This window comes from Chiroxiphia lanceolata, chromosome 4 (genome assembly GCF_009829145.1).
Source record: "Chiroxiphia lanceolata isolate bChiLan1 chromosome 4, bChiLan1.pri, whole genome shotgun sequence".
NCBI lineage: Eukaryota > Metazoa > Chordata > Aves > Passeriformes > Pipridae > Chiroxiphia > Chiroxiphia lanceolata.
The window spans coordinates 8165263-8182705 of record NC_045640.1 but is presented as its reverse complement, the minus strand read 5'-3'; the positions used below and the strand labels follow the sequence as shown (position 1 = coordinate 8182705).

The following is a 17443-nucleotide window of genomic DNA, read 5'->3' as shown; positions in this document are numbered from 1 at the left end:
TTTACTTTAAAAATATACTGTTTTGCTTTATGAGAGAAATTCATACCTCTTAGTCATAGAAAGAAACTCAAATGTTCTTAAATGTTTATATTTGAATAAGCGATAAATGAGATATAAAGAAGTGTTTTGAAAACAGGAATGTATATTATACCAAAACTTCACCATAGTGAGGTTTTCTCTTTTATGCAGTTGTATACAAGCAAGGCTGATTAAATCAAATGTCTTCTGAATTTGTTAAGATTTGTTTAAAAAGTACCCAGAGATACTGGTAAGATGCTTAAGTGGGTGCTGATGTGTTATGGTGAAGTGGGAACATTACTCAGTGCTCTGGAAGAGCATCTGGAATACAGCATATGAGGAATGTTGCAATGTTCCCTGCTTCAAATAAACAAATATAAAATACTTAAGAAATGACAAATTGGGGGAGGAAGCTGGAAATGGGTGTGAAAGTTGGTCTTTTTCCCTGCGGATCTACTTGCAATAAAATGACTGCTGTGTGTGAGACTGGAGTCACTTAACCAGTAAGATACTGAAAATTAGTATAATGTTATTCTCCTGTCTCACACCACCTCTGAAACACCCCTGGCTGTTTCACCTTCCTCTCACTGTGTGCTTGTATGAGGCAGAGTTTAGAAGTTTCCCACTTGTTAAAATCTAAGTTCTGCTGTCTGTATATTTCTGTTGGTTCTTAAATGCTGCTTCTGGATTCTAGTCAAAGTTCCCTTAGAGTTACATAAGGAACTTAAGCATTTTATTCTTTTATCTGTGGGGCAGAGGTAGCACACTTACTGGGGGTTTCTTTTCTTCTTTCCTTTGTCTAAATAAAGGTGAGTGCCCCTCTGGTTTTTAATATACTTTGAATTTAAAAAGAATTGCTCCAGTTCCTGAGCTCTTGTTCAGACAGTACCCAACTGAAAAGACAAGCTAAGCTGACTCTGGAGCAAGATGTTCCCAGTAGAAGCTTGGGTTCCTTCTGTTTAGAGTTTACCCAAATGTGCCAGTTGCTTTGCCGACTCTGGCTGAGGTGATGCCTAAGGGCTCATTGTCTGCATGAGAAATTAATTGTTGACCAGGCTGCAGTGCAGCTGTCTGACCTAAATGCTGATGTTACCAAATGCTCTGCTCTGGATTTGCCAGAAACCTAATACAGCAGACTGGTTGGGTGTGAGCACTTCCTCATGGTAGTTGGCCAAAGTTAGGTTTTTGGATATTTCTGCATAAAAAAAGGGACTGTTTTTCTCACAAATGGGAAACTACATGGGCAAAATATCTGTGCAAAACCAGACTGTAGTAAGTTAATACTATTCTTCCTTTTTCTTCATGCCTCTCCTTTCTAGGATTACTTTGAACACATGACACTCTTGAGTACATACTCTCAAACCATTCAGGAATTTAAGGAATTTATTTTCTCCTCCTGTACAGTCGTGGTTAATATATTCATTGCTTCTCTTTTTTCTTTTTTTTTTTTTATTGCAGACTTTAAAAAATTCCAAAAGTCTTTGCTCCCTTGACTATGAAGATGATGATGATGACACACAAATGAAGACAATTGTGTCATCGCCATGTGACTCAAATGATCTTATGAACATCATCACCCCTGGCTCCAGCCCGATGAAAGAACAGCAGCTGGATGAAGTCAGGCATCACGGGTCATGCCAAGGTGGCTTCAAAACAAGGGATTATAAGAAAGCAGACGCAGTGTGTGAAAGCGACGAGGACACGAGTGATTGTGAGAGCACCGAAGAAGGAATCTTTCCTCTAGACTGTGGGGACCTGGACCTAGAGCAGATTGAAAACAACTGAGAACTCCCAAGTTGTGTACTAGAATCAGAATTGTTCTAAATTAAAGTGATAGAGGATTACCTTTGCCATGCATAATCCATGTCCCTGAATCTCTGTATTGCCTGTCTTGGGCTGTGTTAGAAGAAATGTTTCAGGTGGGGGAAAAAACGTGAACCATTGTTACCTGTTTAGTCTATTGGTCAATACGTGGATGACAACAAAGTAAAAAAGTAGGAGGTTAAATGTTATTTTGAACATTAAGGAATAATTTTGATTAAAAATTTCCTAACAGATATTTTGCATTTTTATGGCTTTTACAGTTCTGGAGAAAAAGCATCTCTATTTTGAAACGAATTTTCAGAAGGGCATTCTATAAAACTAAATCTGTCTACAGTGATTCTGGTGCGGGTCTATGTTGCTTTTGTTAAAGAGCTTAATGTGAAAAGTGAATTGCATAATGAAATTGGTAATAAACCTTCAGATAGAACTCTTAAATATCTGGTTGACAACTGGTCCAAAATACTTGACTGCCATCTTTGACAGTGTCTGGATAAAAAACAACTTCATAACATGTACAAGTGTTTTTTTCATACATTCGGGACTTTTTGATCAAAATATGGTAGTGACCTTAAAGGTTAACATTTTCCATTATTTTACTACTTGAATTGTTTTCTAGCCTGAAGCAATGCTAATTTAGGTGGGCTAAAACTTGCAAGTAGCTACCCACCTACTTGGTCATTATGTTTTCTGTGGTTCAAAAGAATGTACAACAAGAGCACTTGAACTTTTAGACAGGGACTTTGTAATGATCAATTCCCCAGGAGGTGATCCCTTCAGCAATACTAGAAGGAAAATAGTCCTTGAATTAAATAAAATGACATTTTGCTTTGCACTTGTGTCTGCTTATGACTTTTACTAGTGGAAAATGTGTGGTCTGTGGCAGATTCTGTGATGTGGTTCTTACGTGTAGGATTGGGTGGAGTGGAAGGGCAGATTTCTGGTCGTCTGAAACAAAAGTGACATCAGGTTTGTCTGGAGAGATGGGGAACAACTCATGCTGGATCCCAAAAGCGTCTCAGTGATTACATACACTGGAATAATTTCAAGTGTAATACTGCATTCATTGCAGACTATTGCAACACATACTTATTTTGTTAGTTCAGCTGCAATAAGAAATTTCCTCAACAATGGAGAAATGGATCTCGAAATGGTTTTAAATTGGATGGAAAAGGGGAAGCTTAGATTATGGCATTTGAGTGCATCGTGTTAGTTTGCTTAAGTGAGCCAACTCCTACTGTAACTTGTGCCATAAAACCAAAATACAGCAATGTATTTTAAGTCAGCTAATGGAATGTGATTAAAATGAGAAAAAAATATCTTAAGACATGTACCAAAGGCTGTGGCAAGATATGGTACAGGATCCAGCCCTGTGATTAGGGCCAGCCTTTAATTACTGAACCAGTGTTCATAACTCAACATCTATACGAAATTTTAAAAGTCAGGGTAGTCAGTAAGATGCTAAACATTTTTCTTACTCTTAAGAGCTCCTATTGCATATGCAACTGTGAGTGGCAGTGATGTGTGATACCGGTCTATGTTGTGTAGTAAGATGCAAGAACATTGCAGAGACTTGTTGGGTTCTCGATGTGTTAATGTATATTGTGTGGGAGAAGTGAAGCTGCTCACTGTTGACAAAAACCATTCTCCTCTTTCTAGATGAGTTAATAAAGGAGTTGATTTTGGAGCAAAAATTCAGAAGCTCCTATTGACAGTGTCTCACCCCACAGGTACTTGCTCTGGGTTAGCGCAGAGCACACAGATGGTGACCTGCACATCCATACAGCTATTTGGAATAACCTTATGTGACAGAGGATCGCTATTCTTGGCACTTCCTCAAGAAGCAGCAAGTGAGGTACAGCCAATTCCCCTCTTGGGTACATGGGAAATGTGCAATAGTGTGATGGTCAGACACTGTGGGCAATAGAACAACCCAGCTCACTTCTGGACTGCAATTACTGGTTGCAGAAGTACTTTCTCATTGTGTATTCTTCTTAATTGAGCAATAGAGGTAAGTAAAATTGAATCAGCTTTAATGCAGGATTGTAGCAGAGGCCAATAGTACAACTGGGATCACTTAAAAACTAATTTACCTATTTGAAAGGACTAGTTAAAAGTGTAATGGCATGGAATGAGAAAGCTAATGTGGCAATCCATTTAGCTCTTCCTCCCCCAAGGAAGGCAAGCTCCTGGAAGAAGTAAAAGAAGAAAATACCTCAGAGGACACAAGTAGAAGGAGGTTGAGATGCAGTGTCAGTGAAAAAATAACACGAGCTGAAGCTATAAATAAGAAGACAGTGATAAAGCGAAGGCAAGAGTAGAGAACCAGCTACTATTTGTTCCAGCTCTGAAATGTGGTCTGGCTCTGGTCTCAGTGAATTGACTTCTGTAGCCTCAAGGGTAAGGTTCTACACTTACCTTTAGTAGGTGTGCTGTTTTCAGTCAACAGAAAGCCACATTCCTACCCAGATCCTTAGGGTAGGAAGGGGTTTCCTAAGGGAAGGTACAGATACATTTGCTTATGGGTTACACAGGACTCAAGTCTCCTGCTAAGCCAGCTGTTAAAACTCTAAATAGCCCTTTCATGGAAACACACAAAAGGAGTGGGTTTGGATACTGAAGAACAAGTTTCATGACAGTAGGAAGTAGTAATTATCTAGTTTAGACTCGTATTAGTCAGTGACAAGAAAATAAGCAGTTGAGCAGCTGTGCAGTGACACTGGCAAATGAGGAAATCTGCTGGAAGGAATCTGCACTTTGTGTGCAGATGCCAGTGTAATCCCCCACAATGACAAAAGGAATTGTTGGTTAAAACTTCCTTCAGATGGGGCTTTGCATCCCCAAGCAAGATCTGAAGTCCTGCTCTAAAAGAAAACAACAGATGATGAGTTTGGTACCTTTGCATTTGCTTATAGGATAGTGTCGTGGCTGTTGGGCAAATACAGAAGGTGGGCTTGCAAGAAGGGAAAGTGTGGTTTCAGAGATTGGATTGTGTTTGGAAGTGGGCTGAGCGAGGCTGAAAGCAGCTCTTGCTCTGGGAGTGGTTTCCTTCCACCTTGCACCCAGTGTCAGAACGGAAGGCCGTGTTGCATGGGGCTGTGGGAGTTGCTCTGGGTCACTTATCTTTCATTTTTATTACAACCTGGATAACAAAGTAGTATGCACGTTAAATCTGCAGTCAACAGGAAGCTGGACAGATGTGGAAGATAAGATAGCATTAGAATTCAAAATAGTCTTGGCAACTTGCAGAAATGGTTGCAGCAGGAGGAGATGGTGGGGAAAGACAAGATCCTTTTTATCAAGGCACTAAATTTAGGTAGAGGAAAACAAATGCACAAATTCAGAGTGGTGCCAACTAGCGAGCACTGTTTCAGATAAAGGCTCTGGCAGCTTGTCCTGCTGGTGGTAGAAGAGCTTCAGTCTGGGGTTCAGGAATAGTTTGGTGAGACTGAAGGTAATTCCTATGCTTCGCAGGAGCACCTGTAAGTATGGAACTTGAGACACTGTACAGGACAGGAAAATGCAATAGGCAGGGACATGACTGATACCTTGAATATGTGGGAAAAGGCACTTGTGAGAATGGACTGGAAGAACTGAACTTGAAATCATGTGGTAGATGGGGCTTAAATTGTAGCTAGAATGAGTGATAGTTTCTTCTAAGGCCAAATACCAAAAAAAAATTAGGATAGGGAGTCACTGTACAGATGTGTGGGGAGCTGGTAGTAGCTGTTCCACAAATGGAGATCTGTTAAGAGCAAGCATTTCTCAGGAGCAATAGCTGCTTTTCATCTTGCTTTGGGGCAGGGGAAAAGGCTGGCTGACTTTCCACAGTCCTTTCCTGTCCCATTTTCCTCTGGATCTGTGCACCTTGCATCTATGGGCAAGCCTAAATGTTTCAAGGTAGATAATTGTTGGAGGAAGAGGAGCTGAGGTAGCAAGGAGAGCACTCTAGAGCAGAGGTAGGAGCTTCCAGTGCAGGGTTCAACTGTGATCTGTAGCTCCCACTCAGAGCTGACATTTCTTAGAATATAGGCCCCTATGGTATAAGTTTGGGCTAAGTCATGTCTCAGAAAAACATAAATATGTTTTTGTCTGTATCCAGGTCCATTCTGGGGTGGGTGGTGCTTAGTGAATTTACCTTTATTTTCAAATCACAGGTCAAGATGCTGCTCACCCCTTGGTGTAAAGCTGGCCTCTGCAGTACCTCTGCAAACACACATTTGTTGGAAAGCTCTTGGTGGTTGGCAGATGCCAGGATAATTTTTTCTAAATCTGTTCACTGTGTTTATTTTGCAAACTACACATTGTTTGTTTTTAAAAGTACCAGAGTATAGATCTGTGTGCTTGCACAGTGGGCTCTCACAGCAGGGCTCATCCTCTCATTAGGAATGATCCAGTGGTGCTCAGCAGATAACTTGGGATGTTTCCTTTGAGGTCTTGTCATTGAAAGAGGTGACACAGCCGTGCTGGTGGCACATGTTGCGTGTGCTCACCCTGCAAAGGACCCGATCCAGGAGCTGCCACTTCCACCACACCTCTGTACCTTTTCATCAGCATTTTAAAGGGATGAGCATCAAACAGTCAGGATCTGGGACCCTACTGCTGTGGCTGCTTGTCCTTGGACCCCTTGGTGGAGCTTGTTAGTTGTTTAATGGACACAAAATGCAGTTTTACTGGAGCGTTGCTGCCATATGCTGAGCAGCCCATTCTGGTGTGTTTTCAAAGTGAGTTTTGACATCAGTTGTTTTGGAGTTTGTGTGTAATTAACATCATCCAAGTTACTGCTCCCACCACCATCTGGTCATCACAATACTCACTGGCATGCTGAAGTGCTGCGTATTTACTAGGGGAAAATGAGGCTGCTTTCACTATCTGCAGCTTCTTGGACCCATCAGCAGTACTGCTTTTATGGTTTTTTGCTATCATAAAGTGCTTTTGAGATCTGTTCTGTGAGTGATCTGAGCCAGGGAAATATGGCATGAACTCTGTGGAAACAAGTTTAAAACTTCTTAGAGCAGCATTTCACTTCTTAAACTCTTTAAAAGCCAAACCATAAGTTTAAATGTTTCATGATGCCTCAGTTTGGACAAAGAGCTGTGTTCTCCTGATTCAGGTAAGCTTGTCTGATGTGAGCAGTGATGTGAATTGGAAGTGAGGGCTATTCTGTAGAGTACTCAAAACTTGTGTCCCACTTTCCAAAAGAGACTTGGCTGAACTCCTCCCTGCAGCAGTGTGGAGTGGGGATGTATTCCCAGAACTCTCAGCTATGGACTGGGGTGATGTTCAGCTGATTTTTTTATTTCTTTGTTCTTCCTTGCTTCATCTTACGGCTACTCTGCATCAGGTGGTGCTTTGAGACACTGTCTGAACAGGATTCTGGAAGTGTCAGACCTGTGGTCCATGACAGGTAGCTACAGCAAGGGGAAGGTCAGTGCTGTAGCCCTTGCTTGTGATGTGTGTGGTAGCAGTGGGTTGCTCATCAAAATACAGGGCTGCTCACATCCCTCAAAATTCATTCTCATATAAACCCCAGGCAGAAGAAGAGGGAGATTTCAGAAAAGAGAGGTAGAGGGTGGCCCTGTACTGTCTGCAGCTTTTGCTTTTTTTGCAGCTAATGAGGTTTCAATCCAGCATTCAACAACCTGATTTTTCTGTGTGACCCTGCGTCATCGTCTCAGCAGCTTTTCCCATGCACTGAATGGGATGTGTTCCTGTGGAAGATGGAGCATGTCCTTGAATGAATGGGGGATCTTGCATAATGCAGAAAGGTGCATGAGAGTGAGCTGTGAGTCTGCAGGCAGCCTTGCATCTGCTAATTCTGAGAGACTTTGCAATTTTCATCTCCCTCTAGCACACAGTTCTAAAAACCTTCTGTGACGTAAACCCTCCACTGAAAGAAGATATGAAAATATACTAATTGTCCAGATTTGGTCATCACCATTGTCATGACCTTAAGACTTTTGTAAGTCCTATGAGGAGTGGCTGAGGGAGCTGGGGATGTTTAGCCTGGAGAAAAAGAGGCTGAAGGGAGACATTATTACTCTCTACAACTACCTGTAAGGAGGTTGTAGTCAGGTGGGGGTCAGGCACATCTCCCAGGCAATTAGAGACAGGACGAGAGGAGACATTCTCAAGCTGCACCAGGGGATGTTTAGGTTTTACATTATGAAGAAATTCTTCACAAAAGGGGTGATTAGACATTGGAATAGACTGCCCAGGGAGGTGGTGGAATCACCATCTCTGGAGGTGTTTAAGGAAAGAATGGACGTAGCACTGAGTGACGTGGTCTTGTTGACAAGGTGGTGTTGGGCCATAGGTTGGACTTGGTGATCTCAGGGGTATTTTCCCCTGATTCTGTGATTCTATGATAGTATAGATCCATCAGAGGGGAAGTGAGATACGTGCTTTACGAATGTCTTCATAGCTTTTTACTTACCAAGAACGCAACAACCATGCCTAGGGGGCATAGGATTTACTCTGGAATTAAGTTGGGCTATTACAAGATGATCCAGTTCTGGTTTTCCACTTCTGCTCAGTTACATTCATCATCCTGTCTCAGTTTGGAAAATCATGTCCAGAGCTGGTTTGTTGGAAGGATTTGGGTGGTACGTGGGCTACCAGGGCAGCAGCAGGGAGCTGGGACAGCAGGTGCTTGCCCAACCTGTATGAAATGTTTAGAGAATTGAGATGCTGAAATTTTAAATCTTAAATAAGAGTTTACAAACTGAAATGGTTTTCGAGACCTTAAAGCAAGGTCAAAATTGGATGAAATTTTATCGAAATCACAAATGCTGATTTGTGACACTAATTTTGTGATGATTGAACCAATCCAAGATAAATACCTGACATGGAAGAATTTTTGTTTGAACACCTTTAAGTCCCCTGTGATACCAGAGGGCAGGAAGGAGCACAGGGTGCTGTGGTGGGAGACCATGCAAGAGGGATGCAACACTGTGCTGTGTGCTGGCATGGGCACCTGCAAAAGCAACACCTGCAACCCAGAGAACTGGGTGCTTTGTTGTCCACTCTGGGGCTGCGCTCAAGTCCTGTGCTTTATCTAATTGTTTGGACCTGTACTTTAAAACTGATGAGAGAGCCTGCAGTGGAGCTGGGATGTGGACTCGAGGATGCTCCTAGTCTCCCTTTAGCCAGATCCACTGGGCTCTGGCCCTGTGGTGGGCCTGCTGGCTCCCTGTCAGTCACTGTGTTTCTCATCCCTCACCAACACACATGGGTGCCTGGGAACACTCCCCTTTGAAGCCAATGGCAAAAGCTCTCCAGAGCTGCACCCTGTGAGTGGATGTGCTGCACCAGCACCTCTCACCTCCTCATTGCACGGGCATGGTTGTGAAACACGTGGCTCCCGTAAAAGTTGTTCCTGGAAAGCACACCACGTGTCTATGCTCACATCAAAATGCCCACCATGGTGTGGTGGGTGGCAGGATGCAGGGATGCAATGCAGCCAGGACACCAGATGCATGGATACAGGGAATTCAGCACCCTTCCTTTGGGCAGAGGTGGGAGCAAGGCTGGAAAAATACGACCGGCAATTCATCCGGCTGAAGGCCGAGCACCATTCCAGGAGTTGAAATCCACCCCTGCAAACTCTGAAGTGCAATTGGTCATGCAAATTGTTGGGCTCTTGAATGTTGATCTGCATTGCTTGAAGAGCAGAGTCAGGAGGGACACACAGGCAGTGGGGATTCATGGTGGGCTGGGGCAAAGCTCCTCATCATGGTGAGATGTTTGTGGGGAAGGAAGGTTTTCTTGGATTAACAGGTTGGTATATGGGTTTCTAAAGCCAAAGGAAAACAGTGGGTCATGGATATGAAGAATGGAAAAGCAGTACCTTTTAAGACATAGTGTGTGCAACTCACAGAGAAATTTACTGCACTTGGCAGCAGCATCGGCTGTGTGTAGCAACACTTTCAGGTAGGCAACACTTATTTCCCATAATCTTCCTATGCTAAATAATAACTTCATGCATCTTTCAGATTCTCTCTGTGCCCTTCTGGGGAGTAACCCAATGAGACAATGGCAAAGAATGAAGAAAAATCTCACCATCATCTACAGAGAGGAGGTGTTTTCCCCAGAAAGGCCCTTTTTGACTTGTCAGGTGTTTGAAACTTGACTCATTCCCCCTGTCTCACTCTCTCACCAGAAAGTCGATGCTTCTACCAATGTTAATTCTTGCAAACAGCTTTTACTGTCTAATTTTAATGCCTTTTGCAAGTAGTCCATCTGAAAACTCAACTGATTCCTATGGAGATAGTCCAGACCACTGGGAAAATAATGTGTCTTTACTGTCTAGTGGATTGGTGAATATTTTTAGTAAAATTTATTTAGAATCACAATTAGTTCTCTTTTTTTCAGTCTCTCCTTTGTAAGTGAAATGGAAGGTCTGATTAGTGGAGAAATGCAGCATTTCCCTAATGAGGTTAAGTGATTAGATGAAGGAAATTCATGACCACAGTATGTCCTGGCCTAGAAGCTCCATGCAGCAGCCTGCATTTTCCAGATTGGGAGCAATTCATCTTCCTGGCCATCCTTTTTTTCTTTGCAGTAGGGAAAGAAACATGCCTATTTCTTACATATGACAGGACTGCTAGGATGATTCTGGGATGTGGATGCCAAGGGAAGACTTCCTCCAAGAAGCTGTGCTTTCCTTATTACATCTGCTTAGACACTACAATGCCAATACACATAATTTTCATGACTTTCTTGTACACTCTGGGGTCTGTGCTCTAGTCCTGCGCTTGATGTAACAGTTGGGACTGTACCTTAAAGCTGATGAGGGAGGCTGTGGTGGAGCTGGGGATGGATTCAGGGATGCTCTGGTCTTCCTTCTGGTTTGCTCCTTGGCTGAGTGTTGCTGGAGAGCTGGTCCTTGGGATTTTTAGCATAAGGCATGTTCTCTCACCTGGTTTTCCAGCAGGACCCAGGTTCTATGACACCCTTTGTATCCTGGTTGCAGCTACTTTAGCTTTAACACAACCCTCCCCCAGTGGATTTCATGCATCGTTCTGTAGCCTGGTTAATTTTTCTTTTTAATTTTCCCGCTCAGGCTGGAGGCTGACAAGGTCTGTCTCCTTTATGCTCAGCCTCAGCCAGGCATGGATTTCAGTTGGAGCAGTTTAACGAACAGTCAGCACCGGCCTCATTGTGCTGCTTTGTTTTTGCGGGTGCCTGCACCTTTCAAGCGAGCTCCAATTAGAAGAGCGGGGGAGAAGAGGGGGGGGAAAGAAAGGAAGTAAATAGAGGCAAAATGATTCAGCTTTCAGCAAATGCGTGCAGCCTGTTTATCGGACAGATGGAGCCACGTAGTGGATGGCTTTGCTGCAGCCTGGCCCCCGAGCAGGTGGGTATTTTGGAAAGGATGGGTGGTTTGCCCCGATAATTCGTGGCCGCCCAGCTTACACCGGACATATGTTGATTACAACTTGCCTCGGCTCCTGCTGTTGCAGGAATCAGAACGTGTTCACCCCTCCCCGCTGGCTTTAAAAAGAAATTGCTGGAATAAAAATAAAGAGAAAAAGTTACAGACACTTGTTGCACTGGAGTGGGAAGGACAAATGAGGGCTCAGAACCACCCAGGCACGCTTTCACTTAAGTGCTAATTGCCAAGTGCCTTTCATTAAGAAACCATCGTGGTTGTCCCAGCAGCATTTTGAACATATATGCAGATGGGCAGATGGCCCTTTGCTGTAGTACAGGCAGATGCATCTAGTGTTACAGATGGATTATTATGTTGATTCATCACCAAAAGAAAAACTTATCTCACAATAGGGCACTCGTTTGAGCACGGTTCCTTCTCGAGCTTATGTTTCTCCTCAGTATTGCCAGCTTTTACTGCTTGAAACAGAGTTTTCAATCAGCAAGGCTAGTGTTTCCCCTTCTGTGCTGCATAAAAGAAAAAAGTCTAAGAGCCTGTCTAAGAGTAAAATGGTCTTCTGGAAAACCTAGAAGGTGTTGTATAACTTCAACTACTACTGGGCAGAAAGGTCACCTTTCCTAAATGGTGTCAACTCTTCATCTTTCTGACTGCTGAACTGTGCTCATTCCTAGGTCAAGTCTTCCACCATCAGCGTGGACAGAAACATTGTGTTGTCCTCCTGGAAGAGGACTCAGTTTAAAGCTGAAGATGATGTTTCAGCCTCAAGCACCAGCATAGCTAATGGATTGGCAGATACAGATCAAAATGCATTCTCCACCACTATGGTGGGATGAACACGGAATTTCCACAATCGATACTGAAAGGATGTAAAGACTGCGTGTAAAGACTTCATCCAGTTATTTTAAAGGATACCTTGTGCAGTGTGGGGGCAGAGGCTATGTGAGGCCTGCCCTGCCCCACCCCAGGTCCAAGGGGAACAAGACAAAGAAAGAGGTGAATGGTTGGATTATGTCAGACCATGGCTTTCCTTGGGCTGGTGCCAAAAAAGTCCTCTGACTACTCCCACGGTGATCATCCTGCATATTTTGTCACAGTCTTGTCAAAGTTAGTTCTTTTCCTGGGGACATCCTCCATGGGAAACTGAAGCAGTGGTGAGAGGAGAATCAAGTAACAACCTCTCATGTCACTTGCCACTAGCTACACTGCAGTTGTGACAAGAATATCACTCTTGTTTCACCCTGTTTAAAAAAAAAAAAAAGGAGGGGAAGAAAAAAAAAATCTCATTTTCTGCTTGACCCTGATACCTTGATGCTGAATTTTTTATCCATTAGAGAAACTCAGTTCGTGCTCCTTATCTACTCAGCCTTTGTAGCTTGGTGTTGTCATCCTGAGCAGAACTCTACCAGACGTTTGGACAACAAGAGAAAAGCAAACAAAAGATTAACTCAAAGATATGAAATCTGGAGCAACACTTGCTGCAAACAAGGTTATTCTAAAGCTGGCTGTAATTGCACACTTCAGTAATGAAGAAGCAGCAGCAGAAATTGCCCCTCAGCTGAGATGTGTGTCCTACGGTCTCCAGTAGCCCTCCGTCCTGAGATCACACCTTTTCTTTTCTCTTCACAAGGTGTGGTTTAACACATCCACCACCCTGGGGAGGCCTGGGGAGTTAAAAATCCTCTGATCAATGTCATTTCTCCAAATAAAGGGGTAAGCTGTGTGCCAAACACTGAAAATTAACCTCAAGAGACGCCTTAGATTTGGCATTTGTTACTAGGGCAGATGTGCCTTCTACCCAGGCTTGATGCCTGATTTCACATTTCCAGATGGATCTAGACAGTCATTAGACAAAAGAGTATCTGGTTCACAGCTTGCCTCAGTGATACCTGCTCAAGGTTTATGTCCAAACCGTTAGTCCCAGTTATCTGCATATGGGGCTTGGTAGTGGTCTATGGAGATGGGAGTTGTTGGGGACTCCAACATGTGATGAAAGCCTGCAGATAAGGGAGATCTCCAATAAATAAGCAGAGGACTTATCTGGGTTGCAGAACAGACAACCATGGAAGACAGCGGAAAATTGGATAGACACACATGTAAAATACCAGGAAAAATGGTTGCATAACATGAAGAAATATTACACAATGCAGGGAAAGTCATATAGTCCTTAAAACAGAAAACGACCTTTTGGTTTTAGTTTCTGAATTACATCAACTGAGATTATGCAACAGTTGACCTGTCTGTAAAACAGGGGAGCTGATATTTACCTACATCCCCACCATGCGAGTCATCAATTAATATTTGCAAGGCACTTGGAGGACTTTGGATGAGTGACTTTGCAGGTACAAAGATATGCCTTAGAGTCTCCTCACCAACAATTCATTGTTAATGAGTTGACCTTACCCTAAAATGCCTTGTGTCTGGAGACTCTGTGGTCACCCTATGGATTTATTTTTCGTATTCAAAGAGGGAAATGTTTTTGTACTGGACACACGATGCCTGCTGTGGATCTTCCTGGCCTTGGTGAAGGCAGAGTGAATCCATCATCCTGTCAGAGCATGAAAATGTATCTGCTTAAATGCACCACCTATATCTAACAACACAAACTTCAGTGGTCCCCACCTCCTCCAGCTGTCCAGTGTTACCACCATGATGTTATTTCCTGAGCTCCATGGAAGGCTGTAAAAAGGAATGGCTATCAGCACAGGAAGCTGTTTGGGGCAAGATTTGGTGGAAGGTCTCTGCCTTCAGCAGCTCCTGCTGTCACCTTTAATGACCTGATTTTTCAAAGAACCTCTAGGTTCTAGGGGAAAACCAGGCTGTTTATTTGCCGTGCCTAACTGGGAATTGAACTAAACTTTGAAAATCTGGCGCAAATATTTCTCCTATAACTAAAAAAAAAAAAAAAAAAGAAAGAAAAATTCTACTTCATGAAGTTACAAGTGTAAAGAAAATGCTGGTGTCTTTGTTATCTGAGGCAGAGCCCTTGAGACTTCTCACGTCCGTATTTTGCTGAGAGGTAGTATCTTCCCATATGGCTCAGGAAAACAAGGCAATCAAAGCAAAGAACCATAGGAATCATAGGATAGCAGTGATAACTTCTTCTGCAGAGTTTATAGTGACCTCATTGCTTTGTACTGTGATTTAGTTGGCTGTTTTGAAAAAGAGTGAGTAAACCAGGGGGAAACAGGCAGCCCACCAATTTGAGGAAAAAGAAAAGAAAAGCAGCTGTTGCTGGGAACTTGTTCAGTGCTTTCTCTGTAGGAAGGAGACCCCCCTAGCTCTCTGCAAAGGATGGGCTTGAGCTGTCAACAAGCCAGGATGTTTCTTTGAAGGTGAGAGATAACATGAGCATTGGGGTTCTGCTGCCTTTGAAACCACCTTTGTGCCAGCAAGAACTGGACCTTCTCTGCAAAAAAGGCAGGCTGGTGTTTCACAGAGAGAGCTGATAAAGAGCAAGTGGTTTGCTAACCAGGAGATAAGCAGGTGTCTAAAATGCCTTCTACATATCCAGGCCGAGATGCAAAAAGGGGAGCTGTTTTCTCTGCTGTCTGTAAGATACAGAAGCAGCGTCTGCAAAGCAGAGGTTATACTAATGTTTGGTGGGGTCCCCTCCACCCTGGCTGAGGTCTCTTTTTTGTAGGTGATTCACATCATCTACAGTCTCCATCCTCCTTTCCTACTTGCAGAGTCCCAAGCTGTTGGCCCCACTGCATAAAGGAAGACGCTGGCGCAATGTGTTAAGACCATGCCGAATATTTATAGCATAGAATAAAAAAGTAAAGGTGAAATGTGCAGCCCAGGGCTGCCCAGTTCTTTCTTGTGTGCTCCTGGGAATGGAATTTTTGTCCATTGGACTTGAGCTGCTCTAAAAAGCACAGAACAAAAGCTGATCTTAAAAGTGATCCGCAAAGGAATAAATGGCAGGCTCACTCTTTGTTATTCATGTATGGTGCTCAAAGAGCACTTGAAATGGTTGGGATTTTCTGCTGAACATTTTCTTTTCTTTTTTTTTTTTTTTTTAATTCTGCTTGGGTTTTGGTGGGTTTGGGTATTTGTTTTAGCAGTGACTCAAGCATATGTCCCTCCTGAGAAACATTATGGCTGGCTGGGAAACCCATACATTAGTGACATGAGGGGACACATGCAAGTGAAACGGGCAGAAATGGGAAAAGCTGGGTGGTTGAAGGGGTGATAGTCTCCAAGAGGCAGCCTGGCCTTTGTCTCTTACTTAATTTTATTCCTGCCTGCCCTGTGCTCTGTGCCACACGATTTACTCACTGAATCATGCTCGGCAGCCGTACTCACAAGCTGGCATAAATTTATTTTCGTCTGCTGGCCAATTACACCAACTGCCTCAACTGTTGTTTATTTTCTTCTGTTGCATCCTCTTGAGTTACTGTTAACAGTGTCCCTTTTGAGTAGAGATGGGCTTTTTGGCACGGAGGCCTGTCGGCCTGCCAAGCTAGTGGACCATATCTGTTATCTAACTAGTTGTAAAGGCTCCAGTTTCAGGGGAGCTTGCAGTTGCTGTGGCCACCTGCAGTGCTTTGGCAGGGGTGGAGGCCACTGCCCATGTGGGACATGTCACCCCAGCTCAAGAGTCCCTCGGCACCGACCTGCCCTCAGGGGGGCACTTCTGGGCTTTGCCTTGGGAAACAAATGTCCTCACCTGGCTGAGAGTCTCATCTCCCTAGGGTGTGAGTTGGGCTGTACCGGGGGAGCCTCACCGCCCATGCAAGGGACCAGGAATTTCCCTGCACACTCTGCTCTGGAGGCTGCTCCTCCAGACAGAGAGGCACCTGATCACGGGGAGGCTGTGGGAAGGAAAAGCCCTAAAAGGCAACAGCCCTTTTATGCCCAGGACTGGGGAAGAGGTCCAATTAAAGGAGGAATTAATCAGCCTGAAAAGTAGATTAGGGTAAGGACATCTTTCATGCAACTATAACTCTGTCCCATTCTTAGACACATCTCTGCGTACCAGTGACACCAGCAAGGACAAGCTTTTACCTTTGCAGGATGCTTTGGGCACACAGCACTTGCACCCTGCAGGATACCCTCTGATTCCTTCTCCTAGCTTTGTAGGATGTGCTGAATTTTGGCCAACAAAAGCTGTTTGTATCTTGCCTACGTGCAAACCTGGGGCCAACTCCACTTAAATCATCCCTGGCTTGCAAAATACTCCAACCATCTGAAAATGGCCTGGTTTCTTTGCTATCTCTCTAGTTCTATTTAGTCTGTTTGCTGTGGGTTGTTTACTGCTTGCCTTGGAGACTCATCTGGGAATTGGAAAGCTGAGCCATGTCCTTTCTTTCCCAACAGCCAGGGTATCCTTGTGCCAGCAGATGTAGCAGGGTATTGGAGGACTGGGGCCTCCCTGAGACACAACTACAGCCCCAGGGGCACTGCACAGAGACTGTGTGCTGATGCTGAACCTGGAAGGGGGGTTCAGACCACAGCCTGCATTTCCAGGGCTGCAGTCAGGAGGAAAACATTGCCTTGCTCTTTGACAGAGCGCCTTTGAACTGCTTGCTCACCCATGCACTCCTTGTTGTGTCACAGGGACAGTTTGTATGTTCACCTTTTACACTTAGGACCTCAGAAGGGCTTTTCCAGGGCATGGCAATGGGCATGTTTTAGCTGGTCATTTTGAACAGAAGGGTCCTGGGCAGGGTAAGGGTCCTCAGCTTCACCCATGGAAAAGCCTTTGCTGCCCTTGTGGAAGATGTTTCTTGCTGGAGTTGTGGGAGTGGTCTCAGCTCTCCAGGCTCATGGAGCAACAGCTTTGCTGGTAAGCAGGGAGATGAGACTTGTGCCATGGTCCATTTCTATTTCTTTTTGGCAAAGCATTTTTTTAAATCTTTTTTCTCCCCACCCAAGCTATTTGACCTTTTGTTCATCACCCTGAGGTCCCTGTCGAGAGCACTGGTACACATGTGCATGTTGTCTGTGCATCATCCTTTGCAGCATCACTGGTGGGTCAAATCCAGACCAGCCCCTCTAGAGAAGGCTCCGCTTTGCACTTTTGTCACGGATTTTTCCCTACACCCTGAGAGAGAAGGGGGAAACACAAAAGGTTTGGTGGCCAGTTCCTTCTCTTCTCCTGAGAAGCTCTTGGCTTTTCCCTCCCAGTTGTGCAGTCCAGATACACACCCCCTAGGACACTGATGACAGTCATGACATCACTGACTCTGCCCAGTGTCAGGGGTTACA

At 44.1% G+C, this 17443-nt stretch overlaps 1 protein-coding gene across 7 annotated transcripts in view; it reads left to right on the top strand.

Moving 5' to 3' along the window:
* Positions 1-2674, top strand: part of FAM53A (family with sequence similarity 53 member A) — a 70772-nt gene extending 68098 nt beyond the window's left edge. For all 7 annotated transcript variants that reach the window (XM_032685773.1, XM_032685768.1, XM_032685769.1 and 4 more), the window contains one exon: positions 1477-2674. In XM_032685773.1, the coding sequence (XP_032541664.1) occupies positions 1477-1803 (327 nt within the window). In that variant the 3' untranslated portion in view covers positions 1804-2674. The remainder of the gene's footprint in view (positions 1-1476) is intronic.
* Positions 2675-17443: the final 14769 nt, after the last annotated feature.